This window comes from Asterias amurensis, chromosome 14, assembly GCF_032118995.1.
Source record: "Asterias amurensis chromosome 14, ASM3211899v1".
In the NCBI taxonomy this organism is placed as follows: Eukaryota; Metazoa; Echinodermata; class Asteroidea; order Forcipulatida; family Asteriidae; genus Asterias; species Asterias amurensis.
Window position 1 is genome coordinate 14,883,392 of NC_092661.1, and position 20,327 is coordinate 14,903,718.

General features: G+C 43.4%; 3 protein-coding genes across 3 annotated transcripts; all 3 read left to right on the forward strand.

Moving 5' to 3' along the window:
• The first annotated feature begins 305 nt into the window (after positions 1 to 305).
• LOC139947229 (uncharacterized) lies at positions 306 to 3,588 on the forward strand. The gene has a single exon (XM_071945105.1). The coding sequence runs from the start codon at positions 395 to 397 to the stop codon at positions 2,486 to 2,488; it is 2,094 nt and encodes a 697-aa protein (XP_071801206.1). The 5' UTR covers positions 306 to 394; the 3' UTR covers positions 2,489 to 3,588.
• Positions 3,589 to 7,230: 3,642 nt separating this feature from the next.
• LOC139947283 (uncharacterized) lies at positions 7,231 to 10,988 on the forward strand. The gene is made up of 3 exons (XM_071945169.1): positions 7,231 to 8,270; positions 8,988 to 9,124; positions 9,266 to 10,988. The coding sequence occupies exons 1-3, from the start codon at positions 7,231 to 7,233 to the stop codon at positions 9,919 to 9,921; spliced, it is 1,833 nt and encodes a 610-aa protein (XP_071801270.1). The 3' UTR covers positions 9,922 to 10,988.
• Positions 10,989 to 12,488: 1,500 nt separating this feature from the next.
• On the forward strand, positions 12,489 to 15,464 carry LOC139947411 (uncharacterized). Its single transcript, XM_071945314.1, has 3 exons — positions 12,489 to 13,528; positions 13,814 to 13,905; positions 14,782 to 15,464. Exons 1-3 carry the CDS (start codon positions 12,489 to 12,491, stop codon positions 15,462 to 15,464), a joined length of 1,815 nt encoding a protein of 604 aa, XP_071801415.1.
• Positions 15,465 to 20,327: the final 4,863 nt, after the last annotated feature.

The window sequence follows — 20,327 nt, forward strand, 5'->3', positions numbered from 1 at the left end:
GAATTCAAGTTGCTAAGACATTGAGCAGGAAACATCGAACGATATAATTGGTACCCAAACCAACATCTGTTAGCAGAAGCCGGATACAAAACAAAAATCCAGCCCTTTTTGAATACACGACCTTGGCTCCAGATATGGCTCAGGCTAGCTTGGCCCCGCGGTTGTTTTTGACAATAATATTATGCATACGTGCCCATAAGGGCTTCAGATGAGAGAACGGAGCCCGAAGCCGAATCCAAAGTCGAAGCCGAGAATGTTCATTATTTATTCACATATAACCCAGCACAACATTCAAGAAGAGACACTCCACTTTTTAAACTCCCTAACAGACTTAATAAACTACGGCCAGAGTTGTTCTTTTCTACTGGACTGTTCTTGACTCCACACCAAAATAATGGCGTTGTGTTGGTGTGCTCTTGTCATCGCCTTCGCCGTGTTTTTGCCGTTTTTGACGGCAGCTGGTTTTATCGACACACCCGGCAATGTGACTGTTCATGTCGGTGAAACTGCCATTCTGCAATGCTCGGTGGATCTTATCAACTTTCAAAAGTCTATGATTATGAATTGGTACAAGTTAACTACACACAGCGGTTTGTATGTTACAGTTGGCGAGTCTGTTCGGACGAAAGGAATCGATGCAGAAAGATACTCCCTGGACACCAGTAACGTCGGTGGTGTCTTTACATATAACCTAAGAATTACCAATGCAGAAGTAGGTGACTCTGGCCAGTACCAGTGTAGGGCTTCTGACCCAGACGGGACAAGGCGCACGGAACCCGGCAGTCTCACTGTGGTGCAAGAAACTAACAACGAAACTATGAGTTGCAGTATCTACCCCGAGGCCCCAACTCTCGGGCAGAACGTCACCTTCTCTTGCATCGCTCCAAGAGGCATCTCCCCTGACATGCTGACGTGGATGGACGGTACGTTTCAGATCATCCAACCAGAGGCCAACCTGACCAATGAGCATGGTATCTCGTTCGTCAAGACCCTTGCCGAAGCGGACAACTTTGCTGAGTTCACCTGCCTTGATGGGTCATCATTTTCAACAACACGGAACGGCATGAACTGCAGCGTGACACCTCTTGCTGTTCCCATACAGGCCGAAGTCACCCCGAGCGTTCTGAACGCGGTCGTTGCGGGCAATGCGACGTTCCGATGCCGTGGAACGGCCATCCCATCGGTGCAGAAGTATCGATGGCTGTACGGATTAGGAGATAGTACCATCGAGAGTAATGGAAGGTTTTCTGTTGTGAATAACGGAGACTCGTCTACTTTGACCATCACGAGGCTAACTGCAGAGGACAACAGCACGATGGTGCGTTGCGTCGTTCAGAATGCGATGACAAAGACTTTTGACTTGGCGGAACTACACGTTTCGACGACGCGAATGGAGTTCACAAGTCAACAGAAAACATCCCCAGCAGCACAGACCCTTGAAGTCTCTTCACTAAGTACTACGATCGCCACTGAAACCAAGACAGAACATACTAGTGGGACTTTAAGATCGGCGGAACTACACTTATCAACAACCCAAATCCCGACTCAACAGCCAACAACCCCGGCAGCAAAGACTGATGTGGTCTCTTCACTCAGTACTACGACCGCCAGAAATCAAGACAGCACGTCGGGGACTACGGACACTTTTAGCTTTGCAGAACTAAACGTATCCACCACTCAAGTTGAGATCACGAGTCAACAGACAACATCCCCAGAATCCCACACTGTTGAAGTTTCTACAAAGAGTACTACAATCGCCATGACATTTCAAGACACGACTGAGACCAAGCCCATCTCGCACCCAGTCATGAAGTCCACGCAAGATGGGGCAATAGAAACCACACAAAACCACACGACCGCGGAGAATCATAATGGTGATATCAACTTTGATACCGACGCCCCGCAAGATTGCATGAACGAATGCGCGGGGAAAATCTATCCGAAAAAGAAGAGCCCATCTGACGGCAGTCGAACCGCACACCGTGCTAGCGCTGTAGTGTTCAGCCTTCTGTCCCTCTGTGCCCTGCTCGTCGTCGGGGCGACGGTGTACATGTTCGTAGTCTACACTAAGAAAAAAGATCCCGCAGCTGGAGGTGGGAGGCTCTGGAGAAAATCACCGAGGCTGTCGATTTTGAGCAATTCGCATCAGGATCTGGCTTTGGGAGACTCGGTTCGGCTGAAAACCATCGAGGTGATGGTTAACACACCCACTCCAGAGTGGATGTTCCGAGTTCACGACGTGACAAACGAAGACGCAGCCCAAGACGAAAACGCCACCACCGGTGACATCCCTTCACCAGTCGTGACATCAGACGATGGAAGACAAGATGGCGACGAGATGGACGCGTTATACGCTAAGCCAGATCGGATGACGAAGAACAACAAGAATCACCCTAGCCCGCCCTCTGCCGTCGCCGAGCACTCCCTCTCCGTTGAGACCTACGATCCGGACTTTGTCGTTTGTCCGATGTTTCCAAGTGCGGTGTGAACTGAATGGACTCTAAACTGGTCCCCTGTCTTACTGCATTGAAAGACAGGTATTGGTTTTACAAACCAATGATGTCATTGGACACAATGGTGTCATTGGATACACGTGCAGTGATGTTATATTTTTCCTTATCTGTGTTTTGATTGGGCCGAAGTAAACATGCAGCTGACAATCTTCGCTCGGCCCCAGCGGCCAGTCTATCCAGGACCGCTGGGATGGGCTAATCACTTGCACAGATTCTTGTTCAGGAAGTACGTCACGTATGCAGTGCATAGCAATATGGCGCAGTGTTGAGTGTGATGCATGATGGGACTGCGCATTATTAAACCAATGTGCGTGCATGATACGTTTGCCCATCCCAGCGCCTTTAGTTAAAGCAAGGCGCTGGGGACGAGCGAACTGACAATCACCTCGGACCAATCAAACACATTGGAAAGTTTACTTTCTGTTGACTGCATGCAGTGTACATAAGCCTAGTTCGAGCTGCGATCATTTTTCAACCACTACTCATTAGTTCCTGCATGATTACATTTATGAGATACATCCTGGGTACCAGGCAAAATCGTCCAATGGTCAACAATAGATCTTTATCATGGTGCACCCTTCTTGAATTTCTCCCATTGATATCAATGTTTCCGAGGCTGGAAGAACAAATAGTCTGGTACCTTTTTTTGCAAAATGATAATTAGCATTCATTATTGCTATTCGATACCAGGAACAAGACCAAGATGGAGGCAGCATGATAAAGGTCTACAGTTTACTATAGTCCCTTGCTAGAACTTGCTCAATGTTGTTATTAGTTTCCAGTTTGAATGTGTTGCCTTATACTTTGGATTGGCTTTTGATGACTTTATTTTGAAGGGAGAAAAAGTACAGCAGCATTTTGGCATGAAGGCAGGCCATGCTTGCCAAATGACATTTTATACGGCTGTTTGAGTATGCATAAACTCTCCATGCAAATATACTTTCTAAACAGCCGTTGCAATGTGCACGTTCACTTTTTTGGAAAAGCTTTTTTATCGGTGTACAGTCTTTACGCAAAGTCTTTAATTACAAACAAAAACATTTTTAATAATTAGTTTTAGTTTACTAGTCGCAGTGAGCCCTACCAAACAAGTGTGACTGGCTCAATGGGCTACAGAAGTATTGTGCCTTGAGACTAGAATCAAAAATAAAAGAAATGAACACTAAACAATGAGTCTGACTTTATATCTAAGTCACCCGATATGTCAGCACATGGTCTAAACATTGATTTCCCTGATTTTAAAATTTCCTTTTCTATATATATCTAGAAGTTTAAATTATTCCTTTTTGTTTCATAGCGCTCATGCCTTGTGGAACTCTTGCCTCTCTGTCGTTTGGCACCTATCTCTTTAATCAAAGCAGCACTCAACAGTTTTCTTCTTGATTCAACCCATACAACTCAAAGTTGTTAACTGTTTATATTTTAAATTTTGTTTCCTTTTCCCCCTGTGTACAGTCGTTTGACCAGTTCTGGATCACTTTTTGAATTCACATTGTTTTTTGTTGCAATCTCTTTGATATCTTAAACAAAAAAGTTTATCAGTTTTCCTAAACATGACATAAAACTCACCAAGTATTCACTGACAAAAAAAGGTTAGTTCTTTTGAAGAGGCTTTAAGAAAAATATTGTCACCTGTTTGACCAGTTCAGGATCAGTTGAATCTATTCTGAATCAGTAGAGTGCCCTTTATTGCAAACCCATACTCCCATTCATAAAACTGTCCCTCAAGGACACAAAACTTCAGAGGTGTGTTGAAATGGACTTGGACTTCATTTGTTTAGTGAATGTCATGCAAGTGTCTTCAATAGCAGCGCAAAAACCAAGTGACAAAACCACAAAACAACAGCAAAGGCAAATGAAAAAGTGAAGCGAACCTAAAAAGCATTATCGACCCCTCCAAGTTTAAATTTCTCAAAAAAAAAAAAATCTAAAAGAATTTGTTGAAGTAATGTTTCTCAAAATCATCTGAATAAACTTTCTACTGCAGTAGTATGATTTTACCATACTTAGTAAGTTAGTGCGGCACCATTTGACGCAATGAGATGTTGAGTGATCCCGAACTGGTCAAGGGTAAGTTGCCCCCCTAAAGAAGATTTTGGTAACTTCGTCTCCTCAAAAAAACAAGGTGTCTGCACAGTATTTACAGGAATGTTTTTTTACACATTTTTATCATTTTACATAAATATTTTTTGCCCCGGCACTCCAATTCTAAAGGTAAGAAGTTTTAACAGTGTTTTTCAACCAACATTTTTACACAAAAAAATGATAAATTTCGCAGACAACCTTCAGAAAAACAGCCATAATTTATTTGCTGATGATGTTTGGTACCTTATTTTGGGTTTGTTGGTTTAATGAGTGTTAATCTTTACATTTATCAACAGAAATTGGTAATAATGAGAAGTGATATAACCAAACTGCGCCAATAAAGTATCTAAACACTTACAAATGGTCAGATATATCGGAACCTGAAATAGTATGCCAAAAAATAATTATTCATTTCTATTCACCGTTAATTTCTGCACATTTTGACACATCTTATGTTGCGCTACGATGTTGTTTAGTGGATTTATGGACACTTGAGTGGCTTAAGGTCGAATTTCAAAAGTTGCAAAAGCCCCTATTCAAGCTAAATCGTTGTATTGTGACGAGTAAGATCAGCGTTTCTTTTGCCCGCCCTTTATAAATGATTTGTTTGTCGCGTTTTGGATAAATCGGTTGCGATGAACATCAGCAATAATTGTCAGTAACCAAGCAAAGGGGTCAAAGATGGGAGGCATACAACAAAATGGGTTAAGAGCCAGAATCCCTGATTATGGTAAGACAGGGAAAGGTGTTTCAAGATAACAGGAAAGATGGCTCAACTGACCAAACAGGAAAGAGGACGGATCGTTGGTTTGATAGAAGCCGGTATGTCGATTCGAGCTGCAGCTCATCAAGTTGGAACGTCACCAGCGACGGTCAGTAAAATGGTGGAATGGCTACCAAGCTCAGGGAAATGTGGACAACCTGCCAAGGAGTGGCCGCCCGAGTGTGACTTCTGCAGCAGAGGAAAGTGAACAAGTCCATCAAGCCTGACACCACTCTCGAGGGATTGCGACGCATCCTGATCAGGAAATGGCAGGGGATTGACCAGGGACAGATCAGATGTCTCGTTTGGAGTATGAGAAGACGACTCCTTGCCGTTAACAGTGATGGAGGACACACCAAGTATTGAGGACAGGATATCAGCAGTTTTAGAGTTAAAGATACGGCCATAAATTTCATGGTCAAGTAAACGAAACGAGTTTGTGTCTTTTGTCTTGATTTTGTCTGTGTGTGAGGCTTGTGTGAGTTCCCTTCTGGAATTGGGGTGAATAGGGGCTTTTGCAACTTTTGAAATTCGACCTTAAGCCACTCAAGTGCCCATAAATCCACCCAACAACATCGTAGCGCAACATAACATGTGTCAAAATGTGCACAAATTAACGGTGAATAGAAATGAATAATTATTCTTTGGCATACTAATTCAGGTTCCGATAAATCTGACTATTTGTAAGTGTTTAGATACTTTATTGGCGCAGTTTATTTGGTTATTGCAAAGTTGAAGTGATCCCGAACTGGTCAATGATCCCGAACTGGTCAAATGACTGTACCAGCCTTTTATAAATGTTTTTATCGGCCGACTGAACCTTTAGGTTAAAGGAAACGTTGTCCTCCTCAATCTTGCCTTCTCCATATCTTTTTTATCTCTATTGTGTTTAATTTTAAAGGCAGTGGACTCTGTTGGTAATTACTCAAAATAATTGGAAGCATAAAACCTTACTTGGTAATGAGTAATGGGGAGAGGTTTATAGTATAAAACATTTTGAGAAACGGCTCCCTCTGAAGTGACGTAGTTTTCGAGAAAGAAGTAATTTTCCACGTATTTGATTTCGAGACCTCAAGTTTAGATTTGAGGTCTCGAAATCAAGCATCTGAAAGCACACAACTTTGTGTGACCAGGGTGTTCTTTCTTTCATTGTTATCTCACAACTTCGATGACCAATTAAGCTAACATTTTCACAGGTTTGTAATTTTATGCATATGTTGAGATACACCAAGTGAGAAGACTTGTCTTTGACAATTACCAATAGTGTCCAGGGTCTTTAACGAACTTGTGGAGAGAAATAGAAATATAACAAGCTGGGCCGTGTCCAACATTGTCCATAAAACCATCCGCATTTGTTTTGAACCAAATCAACTCAGAACAAGCTGCAAAACTTCCCCTATGAGGAAACGCCTAAACAATTTTTAATGTTTTTCCCGGATTGCGAACTGGCAGTTTATTATTTCTGGCTTGGAATTCAAGTTGCTAAGACAATGAGCAGGAAACATCGAACGATATTTGGTACCCAAACCAACATCTGTTAGCAGAAGCCGGATACAAAACAAAAATCCCAAAATCCAGCCCTTTTTGAATACACGACCTTGGGTCCAGATATGGCTCAGGCTAGCTTGGCCCCGCGGTTGTTTTTGACAATAATATTATGCATACGTGCCCATAAGGGCTTCAGATGAGAGAACGGAGCCCGAAGCCGAATCCAAAGCCGAAGCCGAGGATGTTCATTATTTATTCACATATAAACCAGCACAACATTCAAGAAGAGACTTCCTCTTTGTAAACTCCCTAACAGACTTAATAAACTACGGCCAGAGTTGTTCTTTTCTACTGGACTGTTCTTGACTCCACACCAAAATAATGGCGTTGTGTTGGTGTGCTCTTGTGATTACATTCGCCGTGTTTTTGCCGTTTTTGACGGCAGCTGGTTTTATCGACACACCCGGCAATGTGACTGTTCATGTCGGTGAATCTGTCATTCTGCAATGCTCGATTGATCCTAAAAACTTCAAAGAGGCTATGATAATGTATTGGTACAAGACGACGATAAGTGATGGGTTCTTTGTAACGTATGGGCAGTCCGTATGGGCAGTCCAGAACCTGCTCGGTGCAGAAAGATACTCTCTGGACACCAGTAACGTCGGTGGTGTCTTTATATATAACCTAAGGATTACCAATGCAGAAGTAGCTGACTCTGGCCAGTACCAGTGTAGGGCTACTGACGTAGACGGGACAAGGCGCACGGAACCCGGCAGTCTCACCGTCACGGTGCAAGAAACTAACAACGAAACTATGAGTTGCAGTATCTACCCCGAGGCCCCAACTCTTGGGCAGACCGTCACCTTCTCTTGCATCGCTCCAAGAGGCATCTCCCCTGACATGCTGACGTGGTGGGTGGACGGTACGGTTCAGATCCAACCAGAGGCCAACCTGACCAATGGACACGGCATCTCGTTTGTCAAGACTCTTGCCGAAACGGACAACTTTGCTGAGTTCACCTGCCTGGTTGGGTCATCATTTTCAACAACACGGAAAGGCATGAACTGCAGCGTGACACCTCTGGCTGTGCCCATACGGGCCGAAGTCACCCCGAGCGTCCTGAACGCGGCCATTGCGGACAATGCGACGTTCCGATGCCGTGGCACGGCCATCCCATCGGTGCAGAGGTATCGATGGCTGTACGGATCAGGAGATAGTACCATCAAGGTATATGAGAGTAAGGGAAGGTTTTCTGTTGTGAATAATGGAGACTCGTCTACTTTTACTATCACGAGGCTAACTGCAGAGGACAACAGCATGATGGTGCGTTGCATCGTTCAGAATGCGATAACAAAGACTTTTGACTTGGCGGAACTACACGTATCGACGACGCGAATGGAGTTCACAAGTCAACGGAAAACATCCCCAGCAGCACAGACCCTTGAAGTCTCTTCACTAAGTACTACGATCGCCACTGAAACCAAGACAGAACATACTAGTGGGACTTTTAGCTCGGCTGAACTACACTTATCAACAACCCAAATCCCGACTCAACAGCCAACAACCCCGGCAGCAAAGACTGATGAGGTCTCTTCACTGAGTACTACGATCGCCAGAAACCAAGACACAACATCGGGGACTAGTGGGACTTTTAGATCGGCGGAACTACACTTATCAACAACCCAAATCCCGACTCAACAGCCAACAACCCCGGCAGCAAAGACTGATGAGGTCTCTTCACTGAGTACTACGATCGCCAGAAACCAAGACAGAACATCAGGGACTAGTGGGACTTTTAGCTCGGCGGAACTACTCTTATCATCAACCCAAATCCCGACTCAACAGCCAACAACCCCGGCAGCAAAGACTGATGAGGTCTCTTCACTCAGTACTACGATCGCCAGAAACCAAGACAGCACGTCGGGGACTACAGACACTTTTAGCTCGGCGGAACTACACTTATCAACAACCCAAATCCCGACTCAACAGACAACAACCCCGGCAGCAAAGACTGATGAGGTCTCTTCACTGAGTACTACGATCGCCAGAAACCAAGACAGAACATCAGGGACTAGTGGGACTTTTAGCTCGGCGGAACTACTCTTATCAACAACCCAAATCCCGACTCAACAGCCAACAACCCCGGCAGCAAAGACTGATGAGGTCTCCTCACTCAGTACTACGATCGCCAGAAACCAAGACAGCACGTCGGGGACTACGGACACTTTTAGCTTTGCAGAACTAAACGTATCCACCACTCAAGTTGAGATCACGAGTCAACAGACAACATCCCCAGAATCCCAGACTGTTGAAGTTTCTACAATGAGTACTACAATCGCCATGACATTTCAAGACACGACTGAGACCAAGCTCATCTTGCACCCAGTCATGAAATCCACGCAAGATGGGGCAATAGAAACCACACAAAACCACACGACCGCGGAGAATCATAATGGTGATATCAACTTTTTTACCGACGCCCCGCAAGATTGCATGAACGAATGCGCGGGGAAAATCTATCCGAAAAAGAAGAGCCCATCTGAAAACGGCAGTCGAACCGCACACCGTGCTAGCGCTGTAGTGTTCAGCCTTCTGTCCCTCTGTGCCCTGCTCGTCGTCGGGGCGACGGTGTACATGTTCGTAGTCTACACTAAGAAAAAAGATCCCGCAGCTGGAGGTGGGAGGCTCTGGAGAAAATCACCGAGGCTGTCGATTTTGAGCAATTCGCATCAGGATCTGGCTTTGGGAGACTCGGTTCGGCTGAAAACCATCGAGGTGATGGTTAACATACCCACTCCAGAGTGGATGTTCCGAGTTCACGACGTGACAAACGAAGACGCAGCCCAAGACGAAAACGCCACCACCGGTGACATCCCTTCACCAGTCGTGACGACAGACGATGGGAGACAAGATGGCGACGAGATGGACGCGTTATACGCTAAGCCAGATCGGATGACGAAGAACAACAAGAATCACCCTAGCCCGCCCTCTGCCGTCGCCAAACACTCCCTCTCCGTTGAGACCTACGATCCGGACGTTGTCGTTTGTTCGATGTTTCCAAGTGCGGTGTGAACAGAATGTACTCTAAACTGGTCCCCTGTCTTCATCTGCATTGAAAGACAGGTATTGATTTTACAAACCAGTGATGTCATTAGACATAATGATTTCATTGGATACACGTGCAGTGACGTTATATATTTCCTTATCTGTGTTTTGATTGGTCCGAAGTAAACGTGCAGCTGACAATCTTCGCTCGGCCCCAGCGGCCAGTCTATCCAGGACCGCTGGGATGGGCTAATCGCTTGCACAGATTCTTGTTCAGGAAGTACGTCACGTATGCAGTGCATGGAAATATGGCGCAGTGTTGAGTGTGATGCATGATGGGACTGCGCATTATTAAACCAATATGCGTGCATGATACGTTTGCCCATCCCAGCGCCTTCGGTTAAAGCAAGTCGCTTGGGACGAGCGAACTGACAATCACCTCGGACCAATCAAAACACATACTTTGGAAAGCTTTAATACTTTTTGTTGACTGCATGCAGTGTACATAAGCCAAATTCGAGCTGCGAACATTTTTCAACCACTACTCATTAGTTCCTGCATGATTACATTTATGAGATACATCCTGGGTACCAGGCAAAATCGTCCAATGGTCGACAATAGATCTTTATCATGGTGCACCCTTCTTGATTTTCTCCCATCGATATCAATGTTTCCAAACCGAGGCTGGAATAACTAAATAGTCTGGTACCTATTTGTAAAATGATTTTTAGCATTCATTATTGCTATTTGATACCAGGAACAAGACCAAGATGGAGGCAGCATGATAAAGGTCTACAGTTTACTATAGTCCCTTGCTAGAACTTGCTCAATGTTGTTATTAGTTTCCAGTTTGAATGTGTTGCCTTATACTTCAGATTGGCTTTTGATGACTTTATTTTGAAGGGAGAAAAAGTACAGCAGCATTTTGGCATGAAGGCAGGCCATGCTTGCCAAATTACATTTTATACGGCTGTTTGAGTATGCATACACTCTCCATGCAAATATACTTTCTAAACAGCCGTCGCAATGTGCACGTTCACGTTTTTGGAAAAGCTTTTTTATCGGTGTACAGTCTTTACGCAAAGTCTTTAATTACAAACAAAAACATTTTTAATAATTAGTTTTAGTTTACTAGTCGCAGTGAGCCCTACCAAACAAGTGTGACTGGCTCAATGGGCTACAGACGTATTGTGCCTTGAGACTAGAATCAAAAATAAAAGAAATGAACACTAAACAATGAGTCTGACTTTATATCTAAGTCACCCGATATGTCAGCACATGGTCTAAACATTGATTTCCCTGATTTTTAAATTTCCTTTTCTATTTATATCTAGACGTTTAAATTATTCCTTTTGTTCAAAGCGCTCATGCCTCGTGGAACTCATTGCCTCTCTGTCGTTTGGCACCTATCTCTTTAATCAAAGCAGCACTCAACAGTTTTCTTTTTTTATTCAACCCATACAACTCAAAGTTGTTAACTGTTTATATTTTAATATTTTCCCTTTCACCTGTGTACCAGCCTTTTATAAATGTTTTTATCGGCCGACTGAACCTTTAGGTTAAAGGAAACGTTGTCCTCCTCAATCTTGCCTTCTCCATATCTTTTATATCTCTATTGTGTTTAATTTTAAAGGCAGTGGACACTATTGGTAATTACTCAAAATAATTGTTAGCATAAAACCTTACCTGGTAATGAGTAATGGGGAGAGGTTGATGGTATAACACATTGTGAGAAACGGCTCCCTCTGAAGTGACGTAGTTTTCGAGAAAGAAGTAATTTTCCACGTATTTGATTTCGAGACCTCAAGTTTAGAATTTGAGGTCTCCAAACCAAGCGTCTGAAAGCACACAACTTTGTGTGACCAGGGTGTTCTTTCTTTCATTGTTATCTCACAACTTCGATGACCAATTAACCTATCATTTTCACAGGTTTGTTATTTTATGCATATGTTGAGATATACCAAGTGAGAAGACTCTTTTTTTTTTTAATTACCAATAGTGTCCAGTGTCTTTAATGAACTTGTGGAGAGAAATAGAAATAGAATTAAGCTGGGCCGTGTCCAACAATGTCCATAAAACCATCCGCATTTGTCTGGAACCAAATCAACTCAGAACAAGCTGCAAACGGAAAAGCCTAAACATATTTTAATGTTTTTCCCGGATTGCGAACTGGCAGTTTATTATTTCTGGCTTGGAATTCAAGTTGCCAAGACATTGAGCAGGAAACATCGAACGATATTTGGTACCCAAACCAACATCTGTTAGCAGAAGCCGGATACAAAACAAAAATCCAAAAATCCAGCCCTTTTTGAATACACGACCTTGGCTCCAGATATGGCTCAGGCTAGCTTGGCCCCGCGGTTGTTTTTGACAATAATATTATGCACACGTGCCCATAAGGGCTTCAGATGAGAGAACGGAGCCCGAAGCCGAATCCAAAGCCGAAGCCGAGAATGTTCATTATTTATTCACATATAACCCAGCACAACATTCAAGAAGAGACACTCAACGTTTTAAACTCCCTAACAGACTTAATAAACTACGGCCAGAGTTGTTCTTTTCTACTGGACTGTTCTTGACTCCACACCAAAATAATGGCGTTGTGTTGTTGTGCTCTTGTGATTACATTCGCCGTGTTTTTTCCGTGTTTGACGGCAGCTGGTTTTATCGACACACCCGGCAATGTGACTGTTCATGTCGGTGAATCTGTCATTCTGCAATGCTCGATTGATCCTAAAAACTTCAAAGAGGCTATGATAATGTATTGGTACAAGACGACGATAAGTGATGGGTTCTTTGTAACGTATGGGCAGTCCGTATGGGCAGTCCAGAACCTGTTCGGTGCAGAAAGATACTCTCTGGACACCAGTAACGTCGGTGGTGTCTTTATATATAACCTAAGGATTACCAATGCAGAAGTAGCTGACTCTGGCCAGTACCAGTGTAGGGCTACTGACGTAGACGGGACAAGGCGAGCGGAACCCGTCAGGCTCACCGTCACGGTGCAAGAAACTAACAACGAAACTATGAGTTGCAGCATCTACCCCGAGGCCCCAACTCTTGGGCAGACCGTCACCTTCTCTTGCATCGCTCCAAGAGCCATCTCCCCTGACATGCTGACGTGGATGGACGGTACGTTTCAGATAATCCAACCAAAGGCCAACCTGGCCAATGAACACGGCATCTCGTTTGTCAAGACTCTTGCCGAAACGGACAACTTTGCTGAGTTCACCTGCCTGGTTGGGTCATCATTTTCAACAACACGGAAAGGCATGAACTGCAGCGTGACACCTCTTGCTGTGCCCATACAGGCCGAAGTCACCCCGAGCGTCCTGAACGCGGCCATTGCGGACAATGCGACGTTCCGATGCCGTGGAACGGCCATCCCATCGGTGCAGAGGTATCGATGGCTGTACGGATCAGGAGATAGTACCATCAAGGTATATGAGAGTAAGGGAAGGTTTTCTGTTGTGAATAATGGAGACTCGTCTACTTTTACTATCACGAGGCTAACTGCAGAGGACAACAGCATGATGGTGCGTTGCATCGTTCAGAATGCGATAACAAAGACTTTTGACTTGGCGGAACTACACGTATCGACGACGCGAATGGAGTTCACAAGTCAACGGAAAACATCCCCAGCAGCACAGACCCTTGAAGTCTCTTCACTAAGTACTACGATCGCCACTGAAACCAAGACAGAACATACTAGTGGGACTTTTAGCTCGGCTGAACTACACTTATCAACAACCCAAATCCCGACTCAACAGCCAACAACCCCGGCAGCAAAGACTGATGAGGTCTCTTCACTGAGTACTACGATCGCCAGAAACCAAAAGAGAACATCAGGGACTAGTGGGACTTTTAGCTCGGCGGAACTACACTTATCAACAACCCAAATCCCGACTCAACAGCCAACAACCCCGGCAGCAAAGACTGATGAGGTCTCTTCACTGAGTACAACGATCGCCAGAAACCAAGACACAACATCGGGGACTAGTGGGACTATTAGCTCGGCGGAACTACACGTATCAACTACTCAAATCCCGACTCAACAGCCAACAACCCCTGCAGCAAAGACTGATGAGGTCTCTTCACTGAGTACTACGATCGCCAGAAACCAAGACAGAACATCAGGGACTAGTGGGACTTTTAGCTCGGCGGAACTACTCTTATCAACAACCCAAATCCCGACTCAACAGCCAACAACCCCGGCAGCAAAGACTGATGAGGTCTCTTCACTGAGTACTACGATCGCCAGAGACCAAGAGAGAACATCAGGGACTAGTGGGACTTTTAGATCGGCGGAACTACACTTATCAACAACCCAAATCCCGACTCAACAGCCAACAACCCCGGCAGCGAAGACTGATGAGGTCTCTTCACTGAGTACATCGATCGCCAGAAACCAAGACACAACATCGGGGACTAGTGGGACTTTTAGCTCGGCGGAACTACACGTATCAACTACTCAAATCCCGACTCAACAGCCAACAACCCCTGCAGCAAAGACTGATGAGGTCTCTTCACTGAGTACTACGATCGCCAGAAACCAAGACAGAACATCAGGGACTAGTGGGACTTTTAGCTCGGCGGAACTACTCTTATCAACAACCCAAATCCCGACTCAACAGCCAACAACCCCTGCAGCAAAGACTGATGAGGTCTCTTCACTCAGTACTACGACCGCCAGAAATCAAGACAGCACGTCGGGGACTACGGACACTTTTAGCTTTGCAGAACTAAACGTATCCACCACTCAAGTTGAGATCACGAGTCAACAGACAACATCCCCAGAATCCCACACTGTTGAAGTTTCTACAATGAGTACTACAATCGCCATGACATTTCAAGACACGACTGAGACCAAGCCCATCTCGCACCCAGTCATGAAATCCACGCAAGATGGGGCAATAGAAACCACACAAAACCACACGACCGCGGAGAATCATAATGGTGATATCAACTTTTTTACCGACGCCCCGCAAGATTGCATGAACGAATGCGCGGGGAAAATCTATCCGAAAAAGAAGAGCCCATCTGACGGCAGTCGAACCGCACACCGTGCTAGCGCTGTAGTGTTCAGCCTTCTGTCCCTCTGTGCCCTGCTCGTCGTCGGGGCGACGGTGTACATGTTCGTAGTCTACACTAAGAAAAAAGATCCCGCAGCTGGAGGTGGGAGGCTCTGGATAAAATCACCGAGGCTGTCGATTTTGAGCAATTCGCATCAGGATCTGGCTTTGGGAGACTCGGTTCGGCTGAAAACAATCGAGGTGATGGTTAACATACCCACTCCAGAGTGGATGTTCCGAGTTCACGACGTGACAAACGAAGACGCAGCCCAAGACGAAAACGCCACCACCGGTGTCATCCCTTCACCAGTCGTGACGACAGACGATGGGAGACAAGATGGCGACGAGATGGACGCGTTATACGCTAAGCCAGATCGGATGACGAAGAACAACAAGAATCACCCTAGCCCGCCCTCTGCCGTCGCCGAGCACTCCCTCTCCGTTGAGACCTACGATCCGGACTTTGTCGTTTGTCCGATGTTTCCAAGTGCGGTGTGAGCTGAATGGACTCTAAACTGGTCCTCTGTCTTACTGCATTGAAAGACAGGTATTGGTTTTACAAACCAATGATACACGTGCAGTGACGTTATATATTTCCTTATCTGTGTTTTGATTGGTCCGAAGTAAACGTGCAGCTGACAATCTTCGCTCGGCCCCAGCGGCCAGTCTATCCAGGACCGCTGGGATGGGCTAATCGCTTGCACAGATTCTTGTTCAGGAAGTACGTCACGTATGCAGTGCATGGAAATACGGTGCAGTGTTGAGTGTGATGCATGATGGGACTGCGCATTATTAAAATAATATGCGTGCATGATACGTTTGCCCATCCCAGCGCCTTCGGTTAAAGCAAGGCGCTGGGGACGAGCGAACTGACAATCACCTCGGACCAATAAAAAAACACCAAAAAAAATTTGGAAAGCTTACTCTCTGTTGACTGTATGCAGTGTACATAAGCCAAGTTAAAGCTGCGATCATTTTTCAACCACTACTCGTTAGTTCCTGCATGATTACATTTATGAGATACATCCTGGGTACCAGGCAAAATCGTCCAATGGTCGACAATAGATCTTTATCATGGTGCACCCTTCTTGATTTTCTCCCATTGATATCAATGTTTCCAAACCGAGGCTGGAATAACTAAATAGTCTGGTACCTATTTGTAAAATGATTATTAGCATTCATTATTGCTATTTGATACGAGGAACATGACCAAGATGGAGGCAGCATGATAAAGGTCTACAGTTTACTATAGTCACTTGCTAGAACTTGCTCAATGTTGTTATTAGTTCCCAGTTTGAATGTGTTACCTTATCTTTTGGATTGTTTTTTGTTAGTATATTCATTATTAGGCATTGGTATTTTAAACGAGCGAATTTAATATTATTAGGTTTATTGGCCTATTACTATTCAGAAGAATCTTCGGAAGTTTGAAGAGCAACGAGGGGTTTTGGCTTGAGTAAGAGACTACGTTGCAACGCTTTTTTTTAAATAGTCCTCCAATGGGGCAGATGAGCCCGTGTAGATATAATATGGAATTCGCCCCCCCCCCCCATTGACTAGGGAGCATTTGCAAAACGCCGTTATTAATAACGTAGTCTCCTCTCAAGCCTGGAATCGGGATTATTATAGTTCTAAACCCCTCACTGTGGTGTAAAACAAAACAAAATGCTGACATGCCTTCTTTCTGGCCGCCATCTTCTTTCTCTTATGTACCAACAAAAGTTGATCTTCCCCAAAATGAGGCTGGAAGGACACAAGTTGATACCAGTGTAAATGTTTTATACAAAATGAATGTAGTGATAAATACGTTATTAAAGGAACACATTGCCTTGGATCGGACGAGTTGGTTAAAAAAAAGCGTTTGTAACCGTTTTTTTAATAAAATGCATATGGTTGGAAAGATGTTTTAAAAGTAGAATACAATGATCCACACAAACTTGCCACGAAATTGCGAGGTTTTCCTTTGACTGTGCGAACTAACACGGTCGGCCATTTATTGGAGTCAAAAATTTGACTCCCATAAATGGCTGACCGTGTAAGTCGACAAGGTAAAAAGAAAACCGTGCAATTTCGAGGCATGTTTGTGTGGATCATTGTATTCTACTTTTACAACATCTTTCTACCCATATGCATTGAATAACAAACGGTTACAAACGCTTTTCAAAGACCAACTCGACCGATCCAAGGCAACGTGTTCCTTTAATGAAGTATTGAACAGTTTGGCTTAATACTAACAATGTGTTAACAGGAATTTAACCTTTTCATAAAGTAGGCTTGTTACATTGTAAAAAGATTGGACAAGTGCCCATCCATTTGGAAATTGTGTGACATGTTCCTTGTCGTGCCTTTTCCTTTTAAAGACACTGGACACTATTAGTAATTGTCAAAGACCAGTCTTCTCACTTGGTTTATCTCAACATAAATATGCATAAACTAACAAACCTGTGATAAATTTGAGCTCAACATTGGTTGTCGAACTTGCGAGATGAAAGAAAATAATACCCTTGTCACACGATGTTGTGTGCTTTCAGATGCATGATTTTGAGACCTCAAATTCTAAATCGGAGGTGTCGAAACCAAATTCGTGGAAATTTACTTCTTTCTCGAAAATTATGTTACTTCAGGGGGAGCCGTTTCTCACAATGTTTTATTATCAACAGCTCCGCATTAATCATTACAAAGTAAGGTTTTATGCTAATAGTTATTTTGAGTAGTTACCGATAGTGTCCACTGCCTTTAAACTTGGCAATCTAGTTTGTGGTGGATTTCGGTTCTTCAGTGTGTATATCTCTTAGAACTGAAAAGGTCGTGGGTTCATAAAAATTGTAATGGATTTTAAAGACAGTGGACACTATTGGTAGTTGTCAAAGACCAGTCTTCTCACTTGGTGTATCTCAACATATATGCATAAAATAAACAAACCTGTGAAAATTTGAGCTCAATTGGTCGTCGAAGTTGCGAGATAATAATGAAAGAAAAAAAAAACACCCTTGACACACGACGTTGTGTGCTTTCAGATGCTTGATTTCGACACCTCAAAATCTAATTCTGAGGTCTCGGAATCAATTTGTGGAAAATTACTTCTTTCTCGCAAAACTACGTCACAATTCAGTGGGCGCCGTATTCACACAATGCTGTATACTATCAACCTCTCCCCATTACTCACATTCAAGAAAGGTTTTATGATAATAATTATTTTAAGGGATTACACAAAAAGACAAACTGATCGGAGTTTTCTGCCTTGTATAGCCATATACCTATAGAGTGGCTTTTAGCATTAATTTGGGCGAACTGCAGAAAAAAAGAGAAAAAAATACTGTCCTTAATAACCAGATTAGGAAACCTTCCTACTGATTTGTGAAGGAAAAATACGAACAGACATCTTTAATATAACACAGCTTGACCTGAAAACCTTACTCGATGACGAGTTTGAAGATTGGATAAAGACAATTATTTTGGCAAAAAAAACAAGACTTTATTTCTTTTAAAATGTCTTTATTAAAGAAAAGAAAAAGGTTATCTTAAAATCGGACTTTCTGAATTTTGTTTTCATTAAAGCATTACGGGAAAACTAAAAATGCGTTTTGACAAAAAGGTCTTCGTGGCGACTGGAACGGGAGACCACACACGCGAGTGGCGAATGCCTTTACAAAAGTCTAGATCGTCTACTGGAACATTCTACCCCTTGAAATTCGTCAGTCTTCTTCATTGACTGTATTTAAATCCTGCTTAAAAACCCACCTGTTTTCCTCACGTTTTTGTGATTAATTGGTTGTTCTTTTCTTTTCTTTCTTTTCTTTTTGTCAGTGCGCCATGAGCGTCAGTCATGGCGGATACCGGCGCCTTATAAATTTTCATTAATATTATTACTGCATCATGAGTGTAGGTGAAAGGTGATTATTGAAAGGGATTGACCTAAAACGATCCCGGCCTAAATGCAATGAGAATCACATTTGCAATGTGGCATTAAACATTCCCAGTCCTAAAAGTAAACTAGGAGACGAGCAAAATTAACTGTTCGAAACCAAACCGGCTCTTTTCAGAGTCATAACACTCCCTCAAAAGAGTTTTTTTTTTAAACATGATTGTACCTGCAAGTTTACTATTCATATGTATAGTTACTATATTTCTCCACACCATGCAAAGCTTTAAACACCATTTGTTCCCAATCCTCTTCCCATGCATGTGGCAATACATACTATCCCCCACTCACAGTCGATGGGAGCGCAGACCGTGCACTGAGAATCAACAATGAGGACCACCATTGAAAGGGGTGCGGGGGCTGTGGGGCGAGAAGATAAAAAAGATTACAGTACATAAAATTGACAGTAAAGGGAACATTAACACGTAATTAAAGAACTCGCGGACAACTATATTGACAAAGTGTGAAACAAAAGGATTGTCAGAACGATCTGAGTAGCCAACCGAGAGTAGCAAGGTCATCACATTCAAGAAACCAGTTTACGAAACAAAACTGTTTTGACACTTTTTAACAAATACCATGGTTGACGCAGTTTACGTACTTAAAGTCACCTGGAAATAGAATTTTTTTTTCTTTAAAACATAAGAGTATATGCTTACGAACAATAAAAAAAAATTTGTAGTAATTGTTTGTCACGATTTATATTTTTAAAAAAATATATAAAGTTGTTTAGGGGCTGACTCCGCCTACCCCTTTTGTGACGTCAATCGAGGCAGACTTTGCCTGCAATGCGTATAGTAAACACACGTGCAAAGTACATGTACGTCCAAGTCGTGAGTTGGTACATTTCAAAAAGTGTTTTTTCTGCATTCAGCAGCAATACACCTGGTCGGCGTTGCCGGGAAAAAAAAACAAAAAAAAAAAAACGTACAAACTCACGATTGGTCCGTACATGTACTTTGCAGTTGTGTTTACTCTACGCGTTACAGGCAAAGTCTGCCTTGATTGACGTCACGAACAGCGCCCTCTCTGGTCGGGGTCTACTCTTAAATTTGTAAATAACATAAGAACTGATTTTTTTAAACCTTAATTAACTGTTTATTCACATTCCACTCATCAAAACACATATATTAGTGACAAAAGCTTTATTTTGAAAAAATACCACTTCCAGGTGACTTTAAAGTCAGAGTTAAATTTCCGTCTGAAAGAAGGACCAATAATGCAAAAATAAGCAGTGACAAATCCTTGTGCAAGCTTTATGGCTAGAGGCTACTCTCTGCTGGCGTACATCACGAGCCTTTGTCGACGTCACATGTCCAGGCTACTACCTCGATCTCTGCTGGGCCCAACTTCATAGAGCTGCTTAAGCACAAAATATTGCTTAAGCAAAAAATTCATTGCTTAGTAAAATCAGATTACCGGCCAAGACTCCACTCAAT